Source organism: Haematobia irritans, chromosome 4, assembly GCF_050003625.1.
Source record: "Haematobia irritans isolate KBUSLIRL chromosome 4, ASM5000362v1, whole genome shotgun sequence".
In the NCBI taxonomy this organism is placed as follows: Eukaryota; Metazoa; Arthropoda; class Insecta; order Diptera; family Muscidae; genus Haematobia; species Haematobia irritans.
In genome coordinates this window covers 85,418,009-85,445,064 of record NC_134400.1, presented here as the reverse complement: position 1 = coordinate 85,445,064, position 27,056 = coordinate 85,418,009, and the positions used below count along the sequence as shown (strand labels likewise).

The 27,056-nt window shown below is 35.7% G+C and overlaps 1 protein-coding gene across 5 annotated transcripts in view; it reads left to right on the top strand.

Annotated features, from left to right (window-relative positions):
* Nucleotides 1-27,056, top strand: part of LOC142235594 (protein rhomboid-like) — a 286,257-nt gene that overhangs the window by 216,102 nt on the left and 43,099 nt on the right. For all 5 annotated transcript variants that reach the window (XM_075306855.1, XM_075306854.1, XM_075306852.1 and 2 more), the window contains one exon: nucleotides 6,169-6,909. In XM_075306855.1, coding sequence (XP_075162970.1) covers nucleotides 6,502-6,909 — 408 coding nt within the window. In that variant the 5' untranslated portion in view covers nucleotides 6,169-6,501. The remainder of the gene's footprint in view (nucleotides 1-6,168; nucleotides 6,910-27,056) is intronic.

Genomic DNA, 27,056 nt, shown 5'->3' with positions numbered 1-27,056 from the left:
TCCCATATATATCTCTCGCCCGATATGGACTAATATGGTCCTAAAACCCAGAGTTTTGGGCCAATTTGGTTGAAATTTTGCACAGGGGGTAGACTTAGCATTGTAGCTATGTGTGCCAAATTTGGTTGAAATGGATTCAGATTTAGATATAGCTCCCATATATATCTTTTGCCCGATATGCACTTATATGGACCCAGAAGCCAGAGTTTTGGCCCAATTTGGTTGAAATTTTGCACAAGGAGTAAAATTGGTAGTATAGTCGTGTGTGCCAAATTTGATTGAAATCGGTTTTGATTTAGATATAGCTTCCATATATATTTTTCGCCGATATGGACTTATATGGCCCCAGAAGCCAGAGTTTTGGCCCAATTTGGTTGAAATTTTGCACTAGGAGTACAATTAGTAACATAGTCATGTGTGCCAAATTTGATTGAAATCGGTTTAGATTTAGATATAGCTCCCATATATATCTTTTTCGAATTTCGACAAAAATGGTCATAATACCAACATTTTCCTTGTTAAATCGACATTGCTTAGTCGAACAGTTGTAAAAATAACTCTAATTTTCCTAAACTTCTAATACATATATATCGAGCGATAAATCATAAATAAATTTTTGCGAAGTTTCCTTAAAATTGCTTCAGATTTAAATATTTCCCATATTTATACCCTGCGCCACACTGTGGAGCAGGGTATTATAAGTTAGTTGTTTACTAACACAATGCATAAGGCGGCTTAAATTTTGAGTCTATAGATTTTGTAGAACTTTATCAAATTCTGTCCAGATCGAGTGATATTTAAATGTATGTGTTTGCGACAAACCTTTATATATAGCCCTCAACACATTTGACGGATGTGATATGGTATCGAAAATTTAGATCTACAAGGTGGTGCAGGGTATAATATAGTCGGCCCCGCCCGACTTTAGACTTTCCTTACTTGTTATACCCACCACCATAAAATGGTGACGGGGGTATAATAAGTTTGTCATTCCGTTTGTAACACATCGAAATATCGATTTCCGACTATATAAAGTATATATATTCTTGATCAGGGAGAAATTCTAAGACGATATAAGCATGTCCGTCTGTCCGTCTGTCTGTCTGTCTGTCTGTCTGTCTGTCTGTCTGTTGTAATCACGCTACAGCCTTCAATAATGGCGCTATCGTCCCCAAATTTGGCACAGATTAGTTTTTTGTTTGCAGCCAGGTCAAGTTCGAAGATGGGCTATATCGGTCCAAGTTTTGATATAGTCCCCATATAAATCGACCTCCCGATTTGGGGTCTTGGGCCTATAAAAACCGTAGTTTTTATCAGATTTGCCTGAAATTGGAAATCCAGAGGTATTTTGGGACCATAAAGAGGTGTGTCGAAAATGGTCCGTATCGGTCCATGTTTTGGTATAGCCCCCATATAGACCGATCTCCCGATTTTGCTTCTTAGGCGACTAGAAACAGTATTTTCTATCCGATTTGTCTGAAATTGAAAATCTAGAGGTATTTTGGGACCATAAGGAGGTGTGACGAAAATCGTTCGTATCGGTCCATGTTTTGATATAGCCCCCATATAGACCGATCTCCCGATTTTGCTTCTTGGGCGTCTAGAAACTATATTTACCATCCGATTTGCCTGAAATTGGAAATCTAGAGGTATTGTGGGACTATAAAGAGGTGTGTCGAAAATGGTCCGTATCGGTCCATGTTTTGGTATATCCCCCATATAGACCGATCTCCCGATTTTGCTTCTTGCGCGTCTAGAAACAGTATTTTCTATCCGATTTGTATGAAATTGAAAATCTAGAGGTATTTTGGGACCATAAAGAGGTGAGTCGAAAATGTTCCGTATCGGTCCATGTTTTGATATAGCCCCCATATAGACCGATCTCCCGATTTGGAGTCTTGGGCCTATAAAAACCGTAGTTTTTATCCAATTTGCCTGAAATTGGAAATATAGAGGTATTTGAGGACCATAAAAAAGTGTGCCGAATATAGTGCCCATCGGTCCATGTTTTGGTATAGCCCCCATATAGACCGATATCCCGATTTTGCTTCTAGAAACTATATTTACAATATGATTTGCCTGAAATTGGAAATCTAGAGGTATTTGAGGACCATAAAAAGGTGTGCCGAAAATGGTGCTCATCGGTCCATGTTTTGATATAGGCCCCATAGAGACTGATCTCCCGATTTTTCTTCTTGGGCTTCTAGAAACTATATTTTCTATCCGATTTTCCTGAAATTGAAAATCTAGAGTTCTTTTGGGACTATAAAAAGGTGTGCCGAAAATTGTGTCCATCGGTCCATTTTTTGGTATAGCCCCCATATAGACCGATCTCCCGATTTTGCTTCTTGGGCTTCTAGAAACTATATTTACCATCCGCTTTGTCTGAAATTCTTGAGCTTCTATAAACTGTATTTATTACCCGATTTGCCTGAAATTCGAAATCTAGAGGTATTTTTAGACCAGAAATAAGGGTGCCGTAATTGAGGTATATCGGTTCATTTTTTGGTATAACCCCCATATAGACTGATCTCTCGATTTTTACTTCTTGGGCGTCTAGAGACTATGTTTTTTTAGCCGATTTGTTTGAAATTCTGGAGGTATTTTAAGATCACAAATATGTGAGTAGCAAATGGTACCTATCGGTCCATGTTTTGGTATAGCCCCCATATACACCCATCTCCCGGCTTTATTTCTTGGACTTCTAGAATCCGTAGTTTTTATCCAATTTGCTGGAAATTAGTAATTTATAATGAAATTTTAGACAAACGAAATTTCCTTTCCTTTAAAAAATATTTTCGTTTATTCAACTCTAAAATTCTCTAAAATAGCACTAAAATTCTCAATAGATCATGAAAATTGCTTCAAACTGAAAGTAAAATTTCCAGATTTTTAATTAGATTAGATTTTAATTTAATCATATACACGATATGTTTATAATTTCTCAAAAACTCAAACAAAATTGGTTCTCATAAATCTAGAAACTTATCTGGTCTTCATAGGTAGAATCTTTAAAGTTTGTCTTCGGGAGCTGACTGCCTTGGGAGAAGATTTGTCATCAAACCCCCTACAATTCTATATATTATCAAGTAACCCAATACGACGAAGAGTTTTCAACTATTATATTTGATTCATGGTGGTGGGTATTTAAAATTCGGTCCGGCCGAATTTACTACTGTATATACTTGTTTTTTACTAACATTGTGTTCCACCCTAGTGCATTAGCCGACTTAAATTTTGAGTCTATAGATTTTGTGGAAGTCTATCAAATTCTGTCCAGACCGAGTGATATTTCAATGTATGTATTTGGGACAAACCTTTATATATAGCACCCAACACATTTGACGGATGTGATATGGTATCGAAAATTTAGATCTACAAAGTGGTGCAGGGTATAATATAGTCGGCCCCGCCCGACTTTAGACTTTCCTTACTTGTTTAATATTATAAAGGCTCGGATTATGGCCTTCAAACGGCCGACAAAGCCATCACACGATGTATGAAAGTGGCTCTCCCGTATTGTAGTCCATGTCCAGCGAATCACCGCCTTGAGATGATTGACACTTTGGTATTTTTGAGTGCGATGGTGCTGAGTACTTTTGCAGTGTCCATGGTCTGTTGCCGAAATGTTTTGCCCAGGGCTTCGGCATTTATTTTGACTCCACAGTCGACGAATACGAGCGGGGAGCGACCTTAGATTGTCACAGCGGCCTACACTATTACCATAGGCGGCGCTTGATTTCATGTGGGCAATCGAAAGTGTAAATTTTCAGCCTCTTTAGGAAGCAAACCCGGCGAAAACCAAGGTCGGTAATTGACCATTGGCTACTTCTAGTCTATTTTCTTTTTTTTTTTGTATCGGTGTGCTCTTGCATTTTTATACCCTTCACCACTACTGTGGTACAGGATATAATAAGTTTGTGCATTTGTATGTAACGCTAAGAAATAATTGTCATAGACCCATCTTTTAGTATACCGATCGACTTAGAATTATTCTGAGTCGATTTAGCGATGTTCGTCTGTCTGTCTGTATATGTAATTTTGTGCACAAAGTACAGGTCGCAGTTTAAGTCCGATCGTCCTCAAATTTGACATAACGTCTTTCTTCGGGTAGAAGACAATCGCTATTGATTTTGGAAAAAATCGGTTCAGATTTAGATATAGCTGCCATATATAGTTATCACCGATTTGATCATATTTCACGTATTTATGAACCGACGTTCTTCAAATTTTGTACATCTGAATGTTTCGTCAGTCCCGTAAAAACTGCAAAATATCAGCTAAATCGGTTCAGATTTATATATAGCTCCCATATATATCTTTTGTCCGATTTGGACTTATATGGCCCCAAAAGCGAGAGTTTTGCCCTGATTTGCTTCAAATTTTGCACAACGAGTACGTTTGATAGTATCGTTAATTGTGCCAAATTTAGTTGAAATCGGTTCAGATTTAGATATAGCTCCCCTATATATCTTTGATTTTGACTTATATGGCTTCAAAAGCCAAAGTTTTGCCCTGATTTGATTAAAATTTTGTACAAGGAGTAAGTTTACTAGTATCGTTAATTGTGCCAAATTTAGTTGAAACCGGTTCAGATTTAGATATAGCTCCCATATATATCTTTCGACCGATTTGGACTTATATGGCCCCAAAAGCCAGAGTTTTGCCCTGATTTGCTTCAAATTTTGCACAACAAGTACGTTTAATAGTATCGTTAAATGTGCTAAATTTAGTTGAAATCGGTTCCGATTTAGATATAGCTCCTATATATATCTTTCGTCCGATTTGGATTTATATGGCCTCAAAAGCCAGAGTTTTGCCCTGAGTTGCTTGAAATTTTGCACAAGGAGTACGTTTTATAGTATCGTTAATTGTGCAAAATTTAGTTGAAGTCGGTTCAGATTTAGATATAGCTCCCATATATATCATTCGCCCTATTTGGACTAATATGCCCACAGAGGCAAAAGTGCTACTCTGATTTACGTGAAATTTTGCAGAGGAAGTATAATTGAACTTGAAACTTTGCACAGGCAGTAGAATTAAGGTTCTGCATATGCGTGATTATTTTGGTTGAAATCGGTTCAGATTTTGATATAGCTCCCATATATATCTTTCGCCCGATTTTCCGCCATATGACCACAGAGGTCAAAGTTGTTATCCGATTTACGTGAAATTTTGCACAGGGAGTAGATTCAACATAGTAACTATGCATGTGAAATTTGATTGCAATCGGTTCAGATTTCGATATAGATTCCATATATATGTTTTTCCGATTTAGGCAAAACTGGCCGAAATACCTACATTTTCCTTATCAAATCGCCACTGCTAAGTCGAAAACTTATCAAAATGACTCAAATTTTCCTACTACTCTATTACACATCTATCGACCGATAAATCATAAATACACTTTTGCGAAGTTGCCTCAAAATTGGTTCATATTTAAATGTTTCCTATATTTTTTTACTAACATTGTGTTCCACCTCAGCGCATTAGCCGACTTAAATGTAAAATCTATAAGTATTGCAGAACTCTGTACAGATCTACTCAGATATACAGAATATATGTGTATGGATTCATATAGCATCCAACACATTGGACGGATTTGATATGGTATCGAAAATGTGGACTTACAAAGTGGTGAAGTGTATAATATAGTCGGCCCCGCCCGACTTTAGACTTTCCTTACTTGTTTGGTACTTCAATGGCTTTAATCCAAGCTCATTTTTAAGATGTTCCGCATCTGTACGGGAATAAAGCTGTCAGTTGTCAGGCGGGAGGTTTCGTAATGGTAGCAACCCACAGTCTGTTGCAAAATATATCAGCCACCTTCAATTAACTCATTAGAAAATTCGCACTGAAACTACCCAGCCAGATAAGCAGACTTTTATGAAGTCATAAAACCACTTTTTATCAAGTATAGTTGACGTCACCGGAATATCAAATAAAGTTAAAGCAATACCAATATAAAAACCAATTAGTTACTACTTTGGGATAAAATTTATTGATCTACTCCACTGACAGTTGGATATTTGTATTTATATTCGGATTTTCGGTTTCTAGCATCACTCGACATAATGATCCTCTATTTATTTTCGCTTTCAATGAGTTGAACATTTGAAAATCAACGTCAAGTATATTCGTTCTGTTTTTTCTCGATTCTATTTCTAGCGTAAATGAATTGTTGCCAAAGGGGCTGAGTCTACATATCCAACTGTAATGGAGGTGACATGCAACAGCATTGCAACGTGACACAGTGCTATTTTTGAGCGGCGCTGAAGTATCCAACGCAGACATTGGAACAGTGTCACTGTCACAATCGGGCAAACCGCGGAATAAGCCCCCACACCCCAAAGTAAATGAAAGTTCCTCAATTTAATTTTAACACCAAAACAGAAGAATTCCCCTGTCCACTTTCACTATACCATAAGGAAGACATGTACAAAAGGCTGTTCATCGCAAGAGGAATTGTGTCTCCTGTATGATTCTTGTTCAGAGGGATAAATGAGGGATTTGCACACCGAAATGATATCGCATGGAAATCAACCGGATATGCTGGATGACAAGACAAAGCCGCCAAATGAATCACACCCATCAACTCGCCTAGACATCCCAAATGAGTTGTCAGCCCACATGGATCGGACACCGTATAAATCACTGAGGCAATCAAACAAACCGCCCCTGGAGGCTGCTATAGTCCTAAATGTAGAAGGTCATTGTGATAGGAAAGTGAAGGAGTCGCAGCGGATATCTCCAGGCCTTTATTGCATACACTCTGTCCACTGCTATGAATTCCCAATGAAATTTGCATTTTTACCAAACTCCATAGCGGATTCCAAGAAAAAATATTTGGCGGATAAAAAACGTTTGTGGCCACCTCCAGTATTCATAATTTTAATATCTTTACTAGAGGTAAGTGATTTTCGTGATAAAGGGATAAAATAAGATGTCTTTAATATATTCATTTGATGCTATTTGGATACACATCTAAATTCCATGTTTCCAAGTTTATAATCCATACTCACATCACAATCAAATAAAAATTGCGTCCCAGAACGATTAAAAAGTCACATTTGGGAATTGTTTTATCTTTATTCGCAAAAATATTCTATGAGCCTTACGTACACAGAAAAAAAAATTACCAAAATATTTCCAATTAAAAAGTAAATTGAAGCTGAAATGTGTTTCAAAATTAATTAATTGTATCAATTAATTTATAATCAAACTCGAAACAATACGTCATTTGGGTCAACGATTGAAAATTTTTAATTAAAAAATTAATTGATACAATTAACGTTATAATTAAACTTGGAAGACTAAGTCAGTTAATTATTGATTTTTTTTAATTTTTAATAAAAAATTAATTGATAATCAAACTGAAAATACTGATACAATCATTGTTTTAATCAAACTAAGAACACAGATTAGTTATGAAAATGAGTGAACATTTTCGCAGTTTTTATTAAACAATTCATTGTTCCAATTAACAATTTACTTCGCTCTAACTCTATCTTCTCTCTTTTCTAACGGTCGGACCACACAAGAGGGTCTCACATTTGCCCATGTTGGACACAAAAAATGTTTTTTTATACCCTCCACCATAGGATGGGGGTATATTAACTTTGTCATTCCGTTTGTTACACATCGAAATATTGCTCTAAGCCCCCATAAAGTATATATATTCTGGGTCGTGGTGAAATTCTGAGTCGATCTGAGCATGTCCGTCCGTCCGACCGTCCGTCTGTTGAAATCACGCTAACTTCCGAACGAAACAAGCTATCGACTTGAAACTTGGCACAAGTAGTTGTTATTGATGTAGGTCGGATGGTATTGCAAATGAGCCATATCGGTCCACTTTTACGTATAGCCCCCATATAAATGGACCCCCAAATTTGGATTGCGATCGTTCTAAGAGAATCAACTTTCATCCGATCCGGCTGAAATTTTGTACATGGTGTTAGTATATGGTCTCTAATAACCATGCAAGAATTGGTCCAGATCGGTCAATAATTATATACAACCCCCATATAAACCGATCTCCCGATTTGGCTTGCGGAGCCTCAAGAGAAGCAAATTTCATCCGATCCGGCTGAAATGTGGTTCATGGTGTAAGTATATGGTCTCTAATGACCATGCAAAAATTGGTCCACATCGGTCCATAAGTATATATAGCCCCCATATAAACCGATCACCAGATTTGACCTCCGGAGCCTCTTGGAAGACCAAAATTCATCTGATTCAGTTGAAATTTGGTACGTGGTGCCCATGCAAAAATTGGTCGAAATCGGTCCATAATTATATATAGCCCCGATATAAACCGATCCGCAGATTTGACCTCCGGAGCCCCTTGGAAGAGCAAAATTCTTCCCATTCGGTTGAAATTTGGTACGTGATGTTAGTATATGTTATCCAACAACCGTGCAAGAATTGGTTCATATCAGTCCATAATTATATATAGCCCTCATATAAACCGATCCCCAGATTTGACCTCCGGTGCCTTTTGGAGAAGCAAAATTCATCCGATCTTGTTGAAATTTGCACCCTCAAAAAATAAAATCGCTTCTGTAACATATACTCCCAAACACATTTTGCTTCAAGCATATAAATTTTTGGGTATAGCCCAAACATTTATATATTTGATTTCTTCCAATATATAATATGTTTGAAAGCATATTGGTCTAAACAATATAATATGTTTGGGTAGTCTAAGTTCCAAACATTATGTATTTTTCCATCCAAATTCAATAATGTTGTCTTCCAAAAAACTATATGTTATTATGTGAACATATAATATGTTTGGAAACATTTTGAACCCAAAAATATTATATGCTTAGAAGAATTTTCTCCCTTAGAAGATTGTTCTCAAATTTTTTTCTGCCTAATTATATATTCCCTCACATTTTTCTCACTTCCACGAGTTTTTTAGTTCATAGTTCCTTTTTCTGTAATACAAACATTGTAGAAGAAATTATTAAATTTTATAATTTTTTTTTAAATTTTACCTTTTGCCGGACGGGGATTCGAACAGCGGACCACACAGTTTGTAAGCCAGCACACTAACCACTGGGCTACGTAGCTGCTATGGTCATCAAGAGATAATTATCGTTATAAGTCATATTTATATATCATAGCTTGCGGCGCCCACGAGCTGATGCAAACATAACATTGTTTAACAACATAACATTGTTTAACATACATTTGTTGGCGGCGTGGATCAGTGGTTGGTACGTCCGCCTTGCATGCCAAGAGTTCTGGGTTCGATCCCTGCTTCGACCGACATCATTTTTTTATTTTTTTTTTACATATATTTTTTTTACGTATATTCCAGATACGTTCGGAATATATATATATATATATATATATATATATATATATATATATATATATATATATATATATATATATATATATATATATATATATATATATATATATATATATATATATATATATATATATATATATATATATATATATATATATATATATATATATATATATATATATATATATATATATATATATATATATTTCCATCGTATCCTAAAGTTAACGATAACCATTCAAAAGCACATTATATTTAAATTCGAAACAATAATTTTACAACCAACACATAAATTTATTTAGGTGTGAACAATTGTTTACTTTCTTTAAAAATTTATTCTAAAGTAAATAAACTTATTCAATTGTTGCTTGGGATCATGCCCCACCAAGTTATAATACAATTTGCCTAAAAAAGTTATAATGTTATTATATTACATGTTAGCCTGATACCGAAACAGGCAATTGACGTCCAAATGCATTATATCTAATTATACAATTATTCTTCGAGCTTTATGGACAGATATAGATTAAGGAACATGGTTAATAGAGCCATTGAAAAGAAAACGCCAGATACCAATCTATACACGCCTGGACTGTACATGTTTCGGTTCGGGCGAATGAACCTTTCCACAGCCTTTAGTATAGATCTGGCTGGGAGAGATAACTCAATTTTGGGCCCTTTATGCTAACTCCTTATGGAGAAAACATTTGGGAAATTTCCTCTTACAAATTGAATCATCTTTTCTCCCACTGTACATCATCTTTTCATATAACTTACAAGTCCCTTAATCTTATTTTTATTTCGTTTTGTTACACATTCTAAAAATAAATTTCGTGTTGTTGCATTACTATGTAACAAAACGAAATAAAAATAAGATTAAGGGACTTGTAAGTTATATGAAAAGATGATGTACAGTGGGAGAAAAGATGATTCAATTTGTAAGAGGAAATTTCCCAAATGTTTTCTCCATAAGGAGTTAGCATAAAGGGCCCAAAATTGAGTTATCTCTCCCAGCCAGATCTATACTAAAGGCTGTGGAAAGGTTCATTCGCCCGAACCGAAACATGTACAGTCCAGGCGTGTATAGATTGGTATCTGGCGTTTTCTTTTCAATGGCTCTATTAACCATGTTCCTTAATCTATATCTGTCCATAAAGCTCGAAGAATAATTGTATAATTAGTTATAATGTTATTCTGGGTTTACCGATTCGAATTTTGCCGTTAAAATGAGAAATAATTTTAGCGGCAAAACTCGAACTCAATGCCCGCTTTTATTTTCGAAGAATCCGTCAACTCCTCTTGGATTACTCATTAATAAAGAGGAACTAATCTTTGTTTTTATAGATCTTACTGTTTAATTTTTCACTGTTTCCCAATGTTTTAATTTTACTGTCACAACTCTAAAAAGAGTACCCCGAAAAATATTGTCGTGAGTCCAAAGATTTCATGTCCTTAAAATAAGAATACAAATTTTGCTTAGCTTAGACGACGCATTTCTCTAATATAAAGTTTTTTCCATGTTCAAAAGTCGATAAACTTTTTAATGAAGTCGTGTTGTCCTTATAATTAAGTGTCTTGGAAATGGGTATCATAACATGAAAGAAAACATTTTTGGACTAAGGTCAACTTGACTTTAATAATTCAGACAAATTCTTTAAAATTAATGAAATTGTCTTCAAATTTGTTGCATTTTTGCATCTGAACATGTTTTTCAAAATGTTATTTTAAAGACGTTTTTTAATTGAAACATAGCATAATTTCTACTGGACGTCTTGTTTTCAACGGACTTTTTATAGCATATGATAAAAGCTGAAAAAGCGAAAAAGTAAAATTTGCTTCATAGAGTCAAATACACAAAACCCACATTTAAAAGAGAATTGTGTTTTAAAAGTATCCTTACTTGAATTCTCGGCTTCATTGGCTCGGAATCAATTCCAAAATTGTTAAAATAGAGACACAATCTTTGGAACTGGGTATGCTATTTTTCAGTGTATAGTGCCCTTTCGTTATTTTTATGAAGATCCCTTTAATTACCTTTGTTTGAATATTTTGACTTACTCGTCCAATGTTCCGATTTGTTTTGACAAAACAAAAAAAGTGCCCGTAATGCGAAAATGATAAACACAACTCATGCCAGGTAATTTTTGATTCTTCCCCCAATTCTTAAGAAAAGAAAACCCCTAAATTGATCTAGACTTTTTTCAAAAACCCCCCATCAGGCTGCCACGTAACCTAACCAAACCTTGTTTTTAATTGTATCAAATATTAAAAATGCCCCTTCAACAGATGCGTTTAAAAAAGAATGTCATTGCATGCTTGCTTGTATTTAGGAACATGGATTGACTTCCCTTATTTTTTTCTCAAAATTCATGCCAGAATTGTTCCAAATTTTGTTGAGAATTGCTCCACTTTATAAGATCTAAGATATTTTTTTTACCCCCAAAAATCCCCCAAATAAATGTTACCCCTAAAAATCCCCCTAAACGTGTAAAAAACCCCTAAATTTGGGGGGAAACCCCCAACCAGGCAACACTGACTCATGCTCTTGTTTTCAAATGTCTTTTCTCTTGGTTCCGAATGAATTTTCTCGCCGAATACTCATTTTAATCTTTTTACTTAAGCATATACAATTTTTGGCGGTCTTATATCACAACATATATATGTTTATTCCAAATTTGGAAATTTAGACTTGTTTATATTCACACACAGTATTATTCCAATCTTTAATTGAATTTTCTTTGTGTATAAATAATTTTAAGGCGCCAATTTGTTACTTTCATGATTTTACTTCCAGCACACATTTTATGTCTTTCTTTCTAAACACATATATGTTTATAGTCTATTTCTAAATTAATATATGTTTGCATCCAAGCATATTATATTTACAAACATTTTATGTCCCAAACATAATATGTTCAAACATATTAACATATATGTCCCAAACATATTATGCTAGTTTATGAACGTTATATGCTTGCACTTAAAAATATTGTGTTTACAAATTTGAGTTCCAAACATATAATTTTTACACCCAAACATATGAAAAAAAGTTTTTTTCGTCGTGTAGTACGTAGTGGTAGTATATGATATTTAACAGTCATGCCAAATGTGGTCCATATCAGTCCATAATCATATATAGCCCCCATATAAACCGATCCCGAGATTTGGTTTTGGAGCCTCTTTGAGGAGCAAATTTCATCCGAGTCAGTTGAAATTTGGTACATTATGCTAGTATATGGCCGTTTACAACTATGCCTAACTAGGTCCATATCGGTCTATAGTTATATATAGCCCTCAGATAAATCGATACCCAATCACAAAAAATTGGTCCATATCAAGTTCATAATTGTATATAGCCCCCATATAAGCGACCCCCATATTTCAATTCGGGCTCTACCACACTGTGTTTTTCATATGTTCCGACCACTGTGTTTTTCATATGTTCCGGCCAGACCGAATCTTATGTACCCTCCACCATGAATTGCGTAGAAACTTCTACGAAAGACTGTCATCCACAATCGAATTACTTGGCTTGTGATATCTTAAAACTTCTTAACATCGTTTTCTAAATTGTGAGTTAGTCCATACGTGCACCCTCAAAAAAAAATCGCTTCTGTAACATATGTTCCAAACATATTTTACAGGAAGCACATATATTATTGGATACTGCCGAAACATTAATATGTTTGTTTTATGTGAACATATTATATATTTGGAAGCATTTTGAGCCCAAAAATATAAGATGCTTGGAAGAATTTTCCCCAAAGAAGATTGTGCTCATTTCCTCACATAATTATCACTTCCACGATTTTTTTTTTAGTTCTTGGCACCTTTTTCTGTAATACAAATAATGTTGAAGAAATTAACAGAAACATACATTTGTTTGCCACGTGGAGCAATGGTTATCCTGTCTGCCGACCAAAAACCAATTTTTTGTAAATGTACACATTTAAATTTATACTATATTAGATTTTTATAATGAAACTTCGAAATGTGGGTTATTAATACAGTCAGAAACAGTGCTTGATATAAACGAAATGGACTGAGCTTTTGGATAAAATATTATTTTTATACCCTCCACCATAGGATGGGGGTATAATAACTTTGTCATTCCGTTTGTAACACATCGAAATATTGCTCTAAGACCCCATAAAGTATATATATTCTGGGTCGTGGTGAAATTCTGAGTCGATCTGAGCATGTCCGTCCGTCCGTCCGTCCGTCCGTCTGTTGAAATCACGCTAACTTCCGAACGAAACAAGCTATCGACTTGAAACTTGGCACAAGTAGTTGTTATTGATGTAGGTCGGATGGTATTGCAAATGGGCCATATCGGTCCACTTTTACGTATAGCCCCCATAAAAACTGAGCCCCAAATTTGGCTTGCGATTGCTCTAAGATAAGCAAATTTCATCCGATCCGGCTGAAATTTGGTACATGGTGTTAGTATATGGTCTCTAACAACCATGCAAAAATTGGTCCATATCAGTCCATAATCATATATAGCCCCCATACAAACCGATCCCTAAATTTGGTTTTGGAGCCTCTTGGAGGAGCAAATTTCATCCGAGTCAGCTGAAATTTGGTACGTTGTGCTAGTATGTTATATGGCCGTTAACAACCATGTCTAACTAGGTCCATATTTGTCTATAGTTATATATAGCCCTCAGATAAATCGACCCCAATCACACAAAAATTGGTCCATATCCAATTATGAACAATTCTATATAGCCCCCATATAAACGACCCCCATATTTCAATTCTGAATCTCTACGTACTGTGCAAAAGTCCATGTCGATTCGTAATTATTTGTAGACTTACCTATACATAACTTTTTTGTCTAATATTAACCACGTATGGACTAACTCACAATTTAGAAAACGATGTTAAGAAGTTTTAAGATACCACACCCCAAGTAATTCGATTGTGGATGACAGTCTTTCGTAGAAGTTTCTACGCAATCCATGGTGGAGGATACATAAGATTCGGCCTGGCCGAACTTACGGTCGTATATACTTGTTTTTATTGGAAAAATAACAATTTTGTAACAAAAAACTGGTTTTGATATAAAAGTTTGAAATTTTGGAAGGAATTCAAAAACTCTAACAAAAGAAGCATATTTTGACTTACTCCTCGGACGTTCCGATTTTTTTAACGAACCATAATGCCAAAATGATAAACATAACGCATGTCCACACATACATAAAATGCTACTCTCAAGGCTGTTGTCTTTTTGCAAATGTCTATTCTCTTGGTTCCGAATGTCTATTCTCTTTACTCCGAATACTTATTCTAATATTCAAATTAAATAATATTTAGACTTAAGCATATCAAATTTTTGGCCTTATCATAAAACAGTTTTCCCAAACAACAAACAAGCGGTTTCACAGAACTTGATGTCTTTTGATTCTCTCGCTGTGTTATGTTTATATCTTTCGTCAACTCTCCATATCTATTTCTTTCCTATACTCTCTCTCTCTCTCTCTCTCTGTCTTTCTCTGAATAAAATATCATAACATATATATGTTTACTCGAAATTTGAAAGCTTATATATGTTTAAATTCACACATATTATTTTTATGAAACATTCATGCCCCAAACATAATATATTCTAACATATTAACATATGTGTCCCAAACATTTAGTGTTAGTTTACATGTTTGCACTTAAATATATTGTGTTTAAAAATTGTGCCCGAAACATATTTTGTTTATATAGAAACATATGAAAAACATATTTTTTTAACAGTGTATGTGTTCGAGATATAGGACAATTTGAGTAATATTTACAATTTTTACTACTTAGCAGTGGCGATTTTACAAGGATACGATTCTACATATACAGACAGACAGACGGACACCACTAGGGTATATAAGTAGTGAAAAACGTAAACTTCTCCGAATTACTTGAAATTTGCAGGAAACGTGGGGGAGACTATAAAATGCCCTCCCAAAATTTTTTTCTCTATTTGGACTTACCGGGAGTTTTTTTAATTCAAAAAAGCAGTGAAAATGTTCTGTTTGGATCCGGAAAAGGTGCAAAATTGGCCCAGAAATGATGAATTTAACATGGGCTTTTCATAGGACTGAGGTCCACCATTTCAACAACCGTTGCACTGAATTTGCATCACTTCTTAAAGTGTGATCCGAATTCGGTGTTTTGGATGTAAATTACAAAATTATGTGATATTATGCTAAATAAATAATTAACATAATTTTTTATGATTCTAACTCTTGTCTGAAAAGTTTGACTTCAAAAATTCGCAATCTTTCCAGAATGGATATTGAATTTTTTCGACAAAATTTTAATAACTCGTAGCGTTTTATTAATCCTTACTCTATTTTTAACCTATTTGAGACAAAAAAAATAAAAATACCCATTAAAATATGAAAAAAGCGAGTTATAACAAATTGTATTAAACGAACTTCCTCTGTAGTTAAAATAAGGAACATCTTTGGGAGGATATTTTTGGAATTGCTTTTAAAGTTGTGCCTTTAGAAGAACTTCCAAATTATTTTACTTGGGAAATTATATTCAAAGACATAATCGATACTGCAGCTTGTTAATGGCATCGATAATACATTTGTCGATATTTTATTTACCTCCGACAATTCTTATCGTTCCGCCACACTGTAAGATATTTTACAAACACTCGGATATAGATCAAAAACTTCAGATGACATAAGTTGGGCTAAATCAAATTGAGGAAAAAAACGAAAAAATAATAAAAGTACGGACGGACGGATGGTTTCATATTTTTATTTATATATTGCATGGCTAACTAAAATAGTAACATTACAAGTTTTACTCCGATTTACGTGAAATTTTGCACAGGGAGCACAATTAACATTGTAGCTATACATGCCAAACTTATAAATCGGTTCAGATTTAGATATAGCTTTCATATATATCTTCCATACTTGACATTTACAGGAAACGTGAGGGAGGCTATGCCAACAATACAGAATAACTGACTTTTGGTATTTGAAAATCAAACGAAATCCGATTTTCTTTAACTTCCCAGCATAAATAATTGGAAGTTGTTCTAAAGGCTAATCCCCATGTTTATAAAAGTTAACGTAAACTTTAAACCTACTATTACCACCGTGGTGCAATGGTTAGCATGCCAGCCTTGCATACACAAGGTCGAACCCACGATTCCTGCTACGACCGAACACCAAAAAGTTTTTCAGAGGTGGATTATCCCACCTCAGTAATGCTGGTGACATTTCAGAGGGTTTCAAAGCTTCTCTAAGTGGTTTCACTGGAATGTGGAACGCCGTTCGGACTCGGCTATAAAAAGGAGGTCCCCTGTCAATGAGATTAACAAGGAATCGGGCAGCACTCAGTGATAAGAGAGGCTGCCACATAACCTAACCTAACCTAACCTACTATTACCATACAAATTCCTTCGATAAACTTTCAGTAAATTATTATAAATATGGGTAATAACTTAGGAGCACTTCGTAGTATGTATGGACATATATGAAAACAAAGCTGAAGAACATTAACTCTAGACTACCATACAAAATATTAAAATGTAGTAATATCTTCTATTTAAAACAATAATTTTTATGTATTTTAAGTGTACAAGTTTTTTTTTGGCTAAGCGAAGATAACTCTTTTTGGTTTTTGTTATTTATTTCCCTAAGCTGAAATAATTCATGCAAAAATTGGTCCATATCTGCCCATAATTATAAATAGCGCCAGTATAAACCAATCCACAGAATTGATTTACGGAGCCTATTAGAGTTGGAAATTTCATCCGATTCGATTTAAATTGCGTGCGTGTTGTTAATATAGACATCTAAAAACCATGCAAAATTAGTCGAAATCGGTACATAATTATATGTATATAGGCCCCATATAAACCGATCCCCAGATTTGATTTCTAGCGCTTCCTCGAGGTGCACACTTCATCGGATTCGGTTGAAATTGGGACCTCTAAAAGAGGAACAAAAATTAGCCGAACTTACTTGTTTTGTCTAAAATGGACTCCACACTGAAAAGATTTTGTCTTTACTTTAAAAATGTTGGTATTGATTCCGAGCCAAAGAAGCGGAGAATACATGTAAGGATACTTTTAAGACACAATTCTCTTTTAAATTTGGATTTTGTGTACTTGCTCCTAGGAAGCAAATTTTAATTTTTCGCTTTTTCAGCTTTTTTCTTCATATGCTATCAAAGTCCTTTAAAAACTAGTTAATGGCAACTTTATTGCATCTTCTATGCTAAGCAAAATTTGCATTCGCATTTTAAAGACATGAAATCTTTGACCTCAAGGCAATATTTTTTTCAGTGCATATGGACTAACTTACAATTTGGAAGACTATGTTAAGAAGTTGTAAGATACCTAGCAATAATCAAGTATTACCTCAGCCCAATTTGTTCGATTGTGGATGACAGTTTTATTAGAACTTTCTACGCAATCCATGGTCGAGGGGGTACGTAATATTCGACCAGACTTTCGATTTTTTGATTATTGAAAAGTCAACACTTTTTCGACTTTTTGGTGAATTGTCGACATAAAGAAGCTACATCAAATTCACATTTCAACTTTCAATTTTTTTTCGGGTTTGTTATCTCAAAGACAAGTAAATTAAAGAAAAAGTAAATTAATATAAAACAAGTATATACAGTAGTAAATTCGGCCGGGCCGAATTTTAAATACCCACCACCATGAATCAAATATAATAGTTTACTTTGAAAACTCTTCGTCGTATTGGGTTACTTGATAATATATAGAATTGTAGGGGGTTTGATGACAAATCTTCTCCCAAGGCAGTCAGCTCCCGAAGACAAACTTTAAAGATTCTACCTATGAAGACCAGATAAGATTCTAGATTTATGAGAACCAATTATGTTTGAGTTTTTGAGAAATTATAAACATATCGTGTATATGATTAAATTACGCCTTGATTTGAAATCTTAAATCTGTAGAGTAAAATCTGGAAATTTTACTTTCAGTTTGAAGCAATTTTCATGATCAGTGCGCCTGCTATTTTAGAGAATTTTAGAGTTGAATAAACGAAAATACTTTATAAGAAAAGGAAATTTCGTTTGTCTAAAATTTCATTATAAATTACTAATTTCCAGCAAATCGGATAAAAACTACGGATTCTAGAAGTCCAAGAAATAAAGCCGGGAGATGGGTGTATATGGGGGCTATACCAAAACATGGACCGATAGGTACCATTTGCTACTCACATATTTGTGATCTTAAAATATCTCCAGAATTTCAAACAAATCGGCTAAAAAAACATAGTCTCAAGACGCCCAAGAAGTAAAAATCGAGAGATCAGTCTATATGGGGGTTATACCAAAAAATGAACCGATATACCTCAATTACGGCACCCTTATTTCTGGTCTAAAGATACTTCTAGATTTCGAATTTCAGGCAAATCGGGTAATAAATACAGTTTATAGAAGCTCAAGAATTTCAAACAAAGCGGATGGTAAATATAGTTTCTAGAAGCCCAAGAAGCAAAATCGGGAGATCGGTCTATATGGGGGCTATACCAAAAAATGGACCGATGGACACAATTTTCGGCACACCTTTTTATAGTCCCAAAAGAACTCTAGATTTTCAATTTCAGGAAAATCGGATAGAAAATATAGTTTCTAGAAGCCCAAGAAGAAAAATCGGGAGATCAGTCTCTATGGGGCCTATATCAAAACATGGACCGATGAGCACCATTTTCGGCACACCTTTTTATGGTCCTCAAATACCTCTAGATTTCCAATTTCAGGCAAATCATATTGTAAATATAGTTTCTAGAAGCAAAATCGGGATATCGGTCTATATGGGGGCTATACCAAAACATGGACCGATGGGCACTATATTCGGCACACTTTTTTATGGTCCTCAAATACCTCTATATTTCCAATTTCAGGCAAATTGGATAAAAACTACGGTTTTTATAGGCCCAAGACTCCAAATCGGGAGATCGGTCTATATGGGGGCTATATCAAAACATGAACCAATACGGAACATTTTCGACTCACCTCTTTATGGTCCCAAAATACCTCTAGATTTTCAATTTCATACAAATCGGATTGAAAATACTGTTTCTAGACGCGCAAGAAGCAAAATCGGGAGATCGGTCTATATGGGGGATATACCAAAACATGGACCGATACGGACCATTTTCGACACACCTCTTTATAGTCCCACAATACCTCTAGATTTCCAATTTCAGGCAAATCGGATGGTAAATATAGTTTCTAGACGCCCAAGAAGCAAAATCGGGAGATCGGTCTATATGGGGGCTATATCAAAACATGGACCGATACGAACGATTTTCGTCACACCTCCTTATGGTCCCAAAATACCTCTAGATTTTCAATTTCAGACAAATCGGATAGAAAATACTGTTTCTAGTCGCCTAAGAAGCAAAATCGGGAGATCGGTCTATATGGGGGCTATACCAAAACATGGACCGATACGAACCATTTTCGACACACCTCTTTATGTTCCCAAAATACCTCTGGATTTCCAATTTCAGCCAAATCTGATAAAAACTACGGTTTTTATAGCCCCAAGACCCCAAATCGGGAGCTCGATTTATATGGGGACTATATCAAAACTTCGACCGATATAGCCCATCTTCGAACTTGACCTGCCTGCAAACAAAAAACTAATCTGTGCCAAATTTGGGGACGATAGCGCCATTATTGAAGGCTGTAGCGTGATTACAACAGACAGACAGACAGACAGACGGACAGACGGACATGCTTATATCGTCTTAGAATTTCTCCCTGATCAAGAATATATATACTTTATATAGTCGGAAATCGATATTTCGATGTGTTACAAACGGAATGACAAACTTATTATACCCCCGTCACCATTTTATGGTGGTGGGTATAACAAGTAAGGAAAGTCTAAAGTCGGGCGGGGCCGACTATATTATACCCTTCACCACGTTGTAAGTCCACATTTTCGATACCATATCAAATCCGTCTATTGTGTCGGATGCTATATGAATCCATAGGTTAAAGTGGCAGCCCGATTAAATTTCAGGCTAACTTAGACTATTCAGTCCATTGTGAATCCATACACATATATTCTGTATATCTGAGCAGATCTGTACAGAGTTCTGCAATACTTATAGATTTTACATTTAAGTCGGCTAATGCGCTGAGGTGGAACACAATGTTGGTAAAAAACAAGCAAGGAAAGTCTGAAGTCGGGCGGGGCCGACTATATTATAGCCTGCACCACTTTGTAGATCTAAATTTTCGATACCATATCACATCCGTCAAATGTGTTGGGTGCTATATATAAAGGTTTGTCCCAAATACATACATTTAAATATCACAGACAGAATTTGATAGACTTTTACAAAATCTATAGACTCAAAATTTAAGTTGGCTAATGCACAATTTTTATAAAAAAATATGGGAAACATTTAAATCTGAAGCAATTTTAAGGAAACTTCGCAAAAGTTTATTTATGATTTATCGCTCGATATATATGTATTAGAAGTTTAGGAAAATTAGAGTCATTTTTACAACTTTTCGACTAAGCAGTGGCGACTTAACAAGGAAAATTTTGGTATTTTGACCATTTTTGTCGAAATCAGAAAAACATATATACACTGAAAAAAATATTGTCGTGAGGTCAAAGATTTCGTGTCATTAAAAAACGAATGCAAATTTTGCTAAGCATAGAAAACGCATTTCTCTAATATAAAGTTTTTTTCCTTGTCCAAAAGTCGATAAACTTTTCAATGAAGTCGTATTGTCCTTATAATGAAGTGATTTCACTTAAAAATGGGTATCATAACATGAAAGAAAAAATGTTTGGGCTAAGGTCAACTTGACTTTAATAATTCAGAAAAATTCTTTAAATTTAATGAAATTGTCTTTAAATTGGTTGTGTTTTTGCATCTTGACTACAAAGCCAAAAATCGTTCACAAATAGGACATGTTTTTCAACACTTTATTTTAAAGAGGTTTTTTACTTGAAACATAGCATAATTTCTACTGGAAGTCGAGTCTTAATTTGAAAAATAAAGATGTCGTTAACTCGTTTTTAAAGAACTTTGATAGCATATGAAGAAACAAATACGAGAAAGCGAAAAATTAAAATTTGCTTCCTAGAAGCAAGTACACAAAACCCAAATTTAAAAGAGAATTGTGTCTTAAATGTATCCTTACTTGTATTCTCCGCTTCTTTGGCTCGGAATCAATACCAAAAATTCTACCAAACCAATACCAATACCAAACAAGTATATACAGAACTAAGTTCGGCCGGGCCGAATCTTAAATACCCACCACCATGAACCAAATATTAGGGTTTCCTTTGAAATTTCAAGAGGGTTTGAGGACTTGAGGACACTTCCCGAAGATAAATTTAAAGATTTCACCTATGAGGACTATATCAGATTCTGGATTTATAAGAACCATTTTTGTTTGAGTTTTAGATGAATCATTAACATCTCTTGTAAGTGTGCAAGAAAATTATAAAATAAGGTATTGATTTGAAATCTTAAATCTGTAGAAGTAAAATCTGGAAATTTTACATTGAGTTTCAAGCAATTTTCATGATCAATGCGCCTTCTACACCCTCAAAAAGTGAAGTCGGTCTATATGGAGGCATTACCAAATAAAAACTTAATCCGATACACATTTTTGTGAGTCTAAAATACCAGAATATTTAAAATTTCAGGCAAATCAGATAAAAACTACGGTTTCTAGAAACCCAAGGAGTTAAATCGGTAGATCGTTCTTATGGGGGCTATACTAAAATATGGACCGATACTCACCGTTTTCGGCACACCTCTTTATGACCCGAAACTACCTCTAGATTTCCAAATTGGATAAAAACTACGGTTTCTATAAGCCCAAGACCCCAAATCGGGAGGTCGTTTTATATGGGGACCATACCAAAACATGGACCGATACTCACAATTTTTGGCACGCGTATTTGTCCTACAACACCTCTAGATTTCCAATTTCAGGTAAATTGAATAAAAACTGCGGTTCCTATAAGCCCAAGAAGTAAAATCGGGAGATCGGTCTATATGGGGGCTATACCAAAACATGAACCGATACTCACCATTTTTGGCACACCTCTTTATGGTCATAAAATACCTCTAGATTTCAAATTTTAGGCAAATTGGATAAAAACTACGATTTCTATAAGCCCAAGACCCCAAATCGGGGGGACGCTTTATATGGGGACTATATCAAAACCTGGACCGATATAGCGCATCTTCGAACTTGACCTGCCTGCAGACAAAAGACGAGTTTGTGCAAAATTTCAGCACGATTGCTTCATTATTGAAGACTGTAGCGTGATTACAACAGACAGACAGACTGACAGACAGACGGACATCGTTATATCTTCTTAGAATTTCTCCCTGATCAAGAATATATATACTTTATATAGTCGGAAATCGATATTTCGATGTGTTACAAACGGAATGACAAACTTATTATACCCCCATCACCATTCTATGGTGGTGGGTATAAAAAGACAAAATCTTTGGAACCGGGCATGCTTTTTTTTTAGTGTATGGGAGCTATATCTAAATCTTAACCGATTTTAATCAAATTTGGCACACATGACTTTATTACCAATTGTGCTCCTAGTGCAAAATTTCAACCAAATTGGGCCAAAACTCTGGCTTCTGGGGCCATATAAGTCAATAAATCTGAACCGATTTCAATCAAATTTGGCACACATGACTATACTACCAATTTTACTCCTTGTGCAAAATTTCAAGCAAATCGGTATAAAACTCTGGCTGCTGGGTCCATATTAGTGCATATCGGGCGAAAGATATATATGGGAGCTATATCTAAATCTGAACCGATTTCTTCCAAAATCAATAGGGTTCTATTCTGACCCAAATTAGGAACATGTGCCAAATTTGAAGGTGATTGGACTTAAATTGCGACCTAGACTTTGATCACAAAAATGTGCACAGACAGACAGACGGACGGACAGACGGACATGGTTATATCGACTCAGGGACTCACCCTGAGCATTATTGCCAAAGACACCATGTGTCTATCTCGTCTCCTTCTGGGTGTTACAAACATATGCACTAACTTATAATACCCTGTTCCACAGTGTGGCGCAGGGTATACAAATAAAGGAAACATTAAATATGAACCAATTGTGAGGCAACTTCGCAAAAGTGTATTCATGATTTATCGGTCGATAGATGTGTAATAGAGTAATAGGAAAATTTGAGTCATTTTAATAAGTTTTCGACTTGACAGTGGCGATTTGATAAGGAAAATGGAGGTATTTCGTCCAGTTTTGCCTAAATAGGAAAAACATATATATGGAATCTATATCGAAATCTGAACCGATTGCAATCAAATTTCACATGCATAGTTACTATGTTGAATCTACTCCCTGTGCAAAATTTCACGTAAATCGGATAACAACTTTGACCTCTGTGGTCATATGACGGAAAATCGGGCGAAAGATATATATGGGAGCTATATCAAAATCTGAACCGATTTCAACCAAAATAAACACGCATATGCAGAACCTTAATTCTACTGCCTGTGCAAAGTTTCAAGTTCAATTCTACTCCCTCTGCAAAGTTTCACGTAAATCAGGGTAGCACGTTTGCCTCTGTGGGCATATTAATCCAAATCGGGCGAATGATATATATGGGAGCTATATATATCAATCTGAACCGATTTTTTCCAAAATCAATAGCGATTGTCTTCTACCCGAAGAAAGACGTTATGTCAAATTTGAAGACGATCGGACTTAAACTGCGACCTGTTAGGTTAGGTTAGGTTATGTGGCAGCCCGATGTATCAGGCTCACTTAGACTATTCAGTCCATTGTGATACCACAGTGGTGAACTTCTCTCTTATCACTGAGTGCTGCCCGATTCCATGTTAAGCTCAATGACAAGGGACCTCCTTTTTATAGCCGAGTCCGAACGGCGTTCCACATTCCAGTGGAACCACTTAGAGAAGCTTTGAAACCCTCAGAAATGTCACCAGCATTACTGAGGTGGGATAATCCACCGCCGAAAAACTTTTTGGTGTTCGGTCGTAGCAGGAATCGAACCCACGACCTTGTGTATGCAAGGCGGGCATGCTAACCATTGCACCACGGTGGCTCCCAACTGCGACCTGTACTTTGTGCACAAAATTACATATACAGACAGACAGACAGACATCGCTAAATCGACTCAGAATTTAATTCTAAGCCGATCGGTATACTAGGTTAGGTTAGGTTAGGTTAAAGTGGCAGCCCGATTAAATTTCAGGCTCACTTAGACTATTCAGTCCATTGTGATACCACATTTAACTAAAAGTACCTATTACATATGGACACTTCTAGTCTTAACCACTGAACCTTCTCTATTATTTACTTTTGTGGAACCAACCAGATTGCTCCAAAAACATTAACAAACTGCTTAAGTTAACGTTTTCCAGGTCAGCCAGTAATCTAAAGCTATATGCTCCTAAAATTCGCTTACGCCTTACACAAAAAGCAGGACACTCACACAAGAGGTGTTTAATTGATTCCTTTTCCTCCACGTCATGACAGCTTATACAATAGTCATTATACTTCGCACCTATAGTTTTTGCAAATTCGCCTATCAGGCAGCGACCCGTTATAGCAGATATTAGGAGTGCTATCTGACGCCTTAAGAACACTAGCATATCTAGTGTGCGGTTTAAGTTTAAATGGGGCCATATTTGCTTGGTGTCGTTACAACCCTTGCAATTTTCCCATCGAATATTGGCCATCATAACAGCCTTCTCATGCAGTAAGAGCTTGCAGGTGGCCAGAGGCATACCAACAGATTCTAGTTCCCCTGGAATATGTAAGGTAGTTCCTAGCCTTGCTAACACATCTGCTTCACAGTTCCCCGGTATGTTCCTATGACCAGGCACCCATATTAGGTGAATATTGTACTGCTCAGCCATCTCGTTGAGAGATTTGCGGCAGTCTATGGCCGTTTTTTAGTTAAGGAACACAGAGTCCAAGGATTTTATTGCAGGTTGACTGTCTGAGTATATATTAATGCCAATATTTGTTGGAACATTACTTCTCAGCCAATTCACCACCTCTCTTATTGCCAATATTTCAGCCTGAAAAACACTACAGTGATTAGGTAATCTTTTCGCTATTCGAATTTCCAGATCTTTAGAATATACTCCGAACCCCACTTGTCCATTCAATTTGGAGCCATCAGTATAGAAATCTATATATCTTTTATTCCCCGGGGTCTGTGTACACCACGCCTCACTGTTGGGAATTAGAGTTTCAAACTTTTTGTCGAAAAGTGGTTTTGCCAGGGTGTAATCCACTACGTTAGGCACATCTGGCATTACTTTGAGGACCGAACTATGACCGTACATTTTTTCCGACCACAGCGATAGCTCGCGCAACCGCACAGCCGTTGTTGCAGCTGACTGTTTGGCCAAAATGTCTAAAGGCAATAGATGTAGCATGACATTAAGGGAGTCTGTTCCTGTCTATCGGTATACTAAAAGATGGGTCTATGACAATTATTTCTTGGCGTTACATACAAATGCACAAACTTATTATACCCTGTACCACAGTAGTGGTGAAGGGTATAATAACATTCATAATAGTTCGTATATCATTTTAGTTAAATGTCCAATTAATTCACTGATGCCTTGATTTAAACATGTTTTTTAGAAACTACGAAAACATTTGTACTTTCATGTACCTGTAATGTATTGCATTTCTAAACTGACTATTCCAATTTGTTTCGTAGTGTTGAAATATTTTTAGAAACAACGACTTTGGCTCGAAATCAATACCAAGATTCTTAAGTGAATCCCAACGTCTTTAGATTCAAGTAAAATACTATGTCAATATGCTATTTATCAGTCTAAGAGGATTGCTTAGTCGAGATCTATCCATCGATAAATATGACGTAGTACAAAACTCAATGCCTTTACAAATATACAAAGGGTCATTTCAAATCCTTTCTACAGCAACTCCACAATATATAAATAAATACGGTCATTTACTTAGTTCACATATGAACCCAAGCCACAAAAAATCTACAAGAAGACATTGCAAATAAAGGGCTGCAAAAAAAATCGCTTCGAAAGCCACCAATATCCATTGTCAATGTGATATGTTCATACGGGAATACAAAACTGTCAATAGGAAAAAAAAACTCGACACTCCAGACAGGGTTGACCTCTTACCATGGTATTTATTACATAAGCTAAAATTAATGCCCATCATTGGGGGGGATGGCTAAAACAGAGTATAGGTTTGGGCTTCAAGGGTGGACATATGTCCTATAGGGCAAAAAAAATGCGTGATAATTGATCCATGGAATGAACCGACGTACTGACGGAATGGATGGGGTTGAAATATTTCACTGTCTGGGGTTAGTCTCCCCATGTCTGGCATGACCTCAATCCAGTCTGTCTACTGGCTGGCTTCTTGGCAAACAACATCAAGACTAGTCAACAGACACACTCATGCCAAAAGATAAAGTTATCTCGGCAATGGGGGGAGGGAGAGGAGTATAAGCCATAATTTGTTTGGCTTAGTACTGGTTGGCTAGTTGGATTGTTTTTGCTTTAGTTTTATGTAGACATGATCTCACGTAGCGTATACGTTCCGTGTCCCATCCTAGTGCTAACTTACGAGCCATTGCATCCGCTATATTACTAAATATTAGATCAATCCGTGAGAAATTAATACTAAACTCATCACAATAGAGATTTAACATTAAAATTCTAATGATATTTG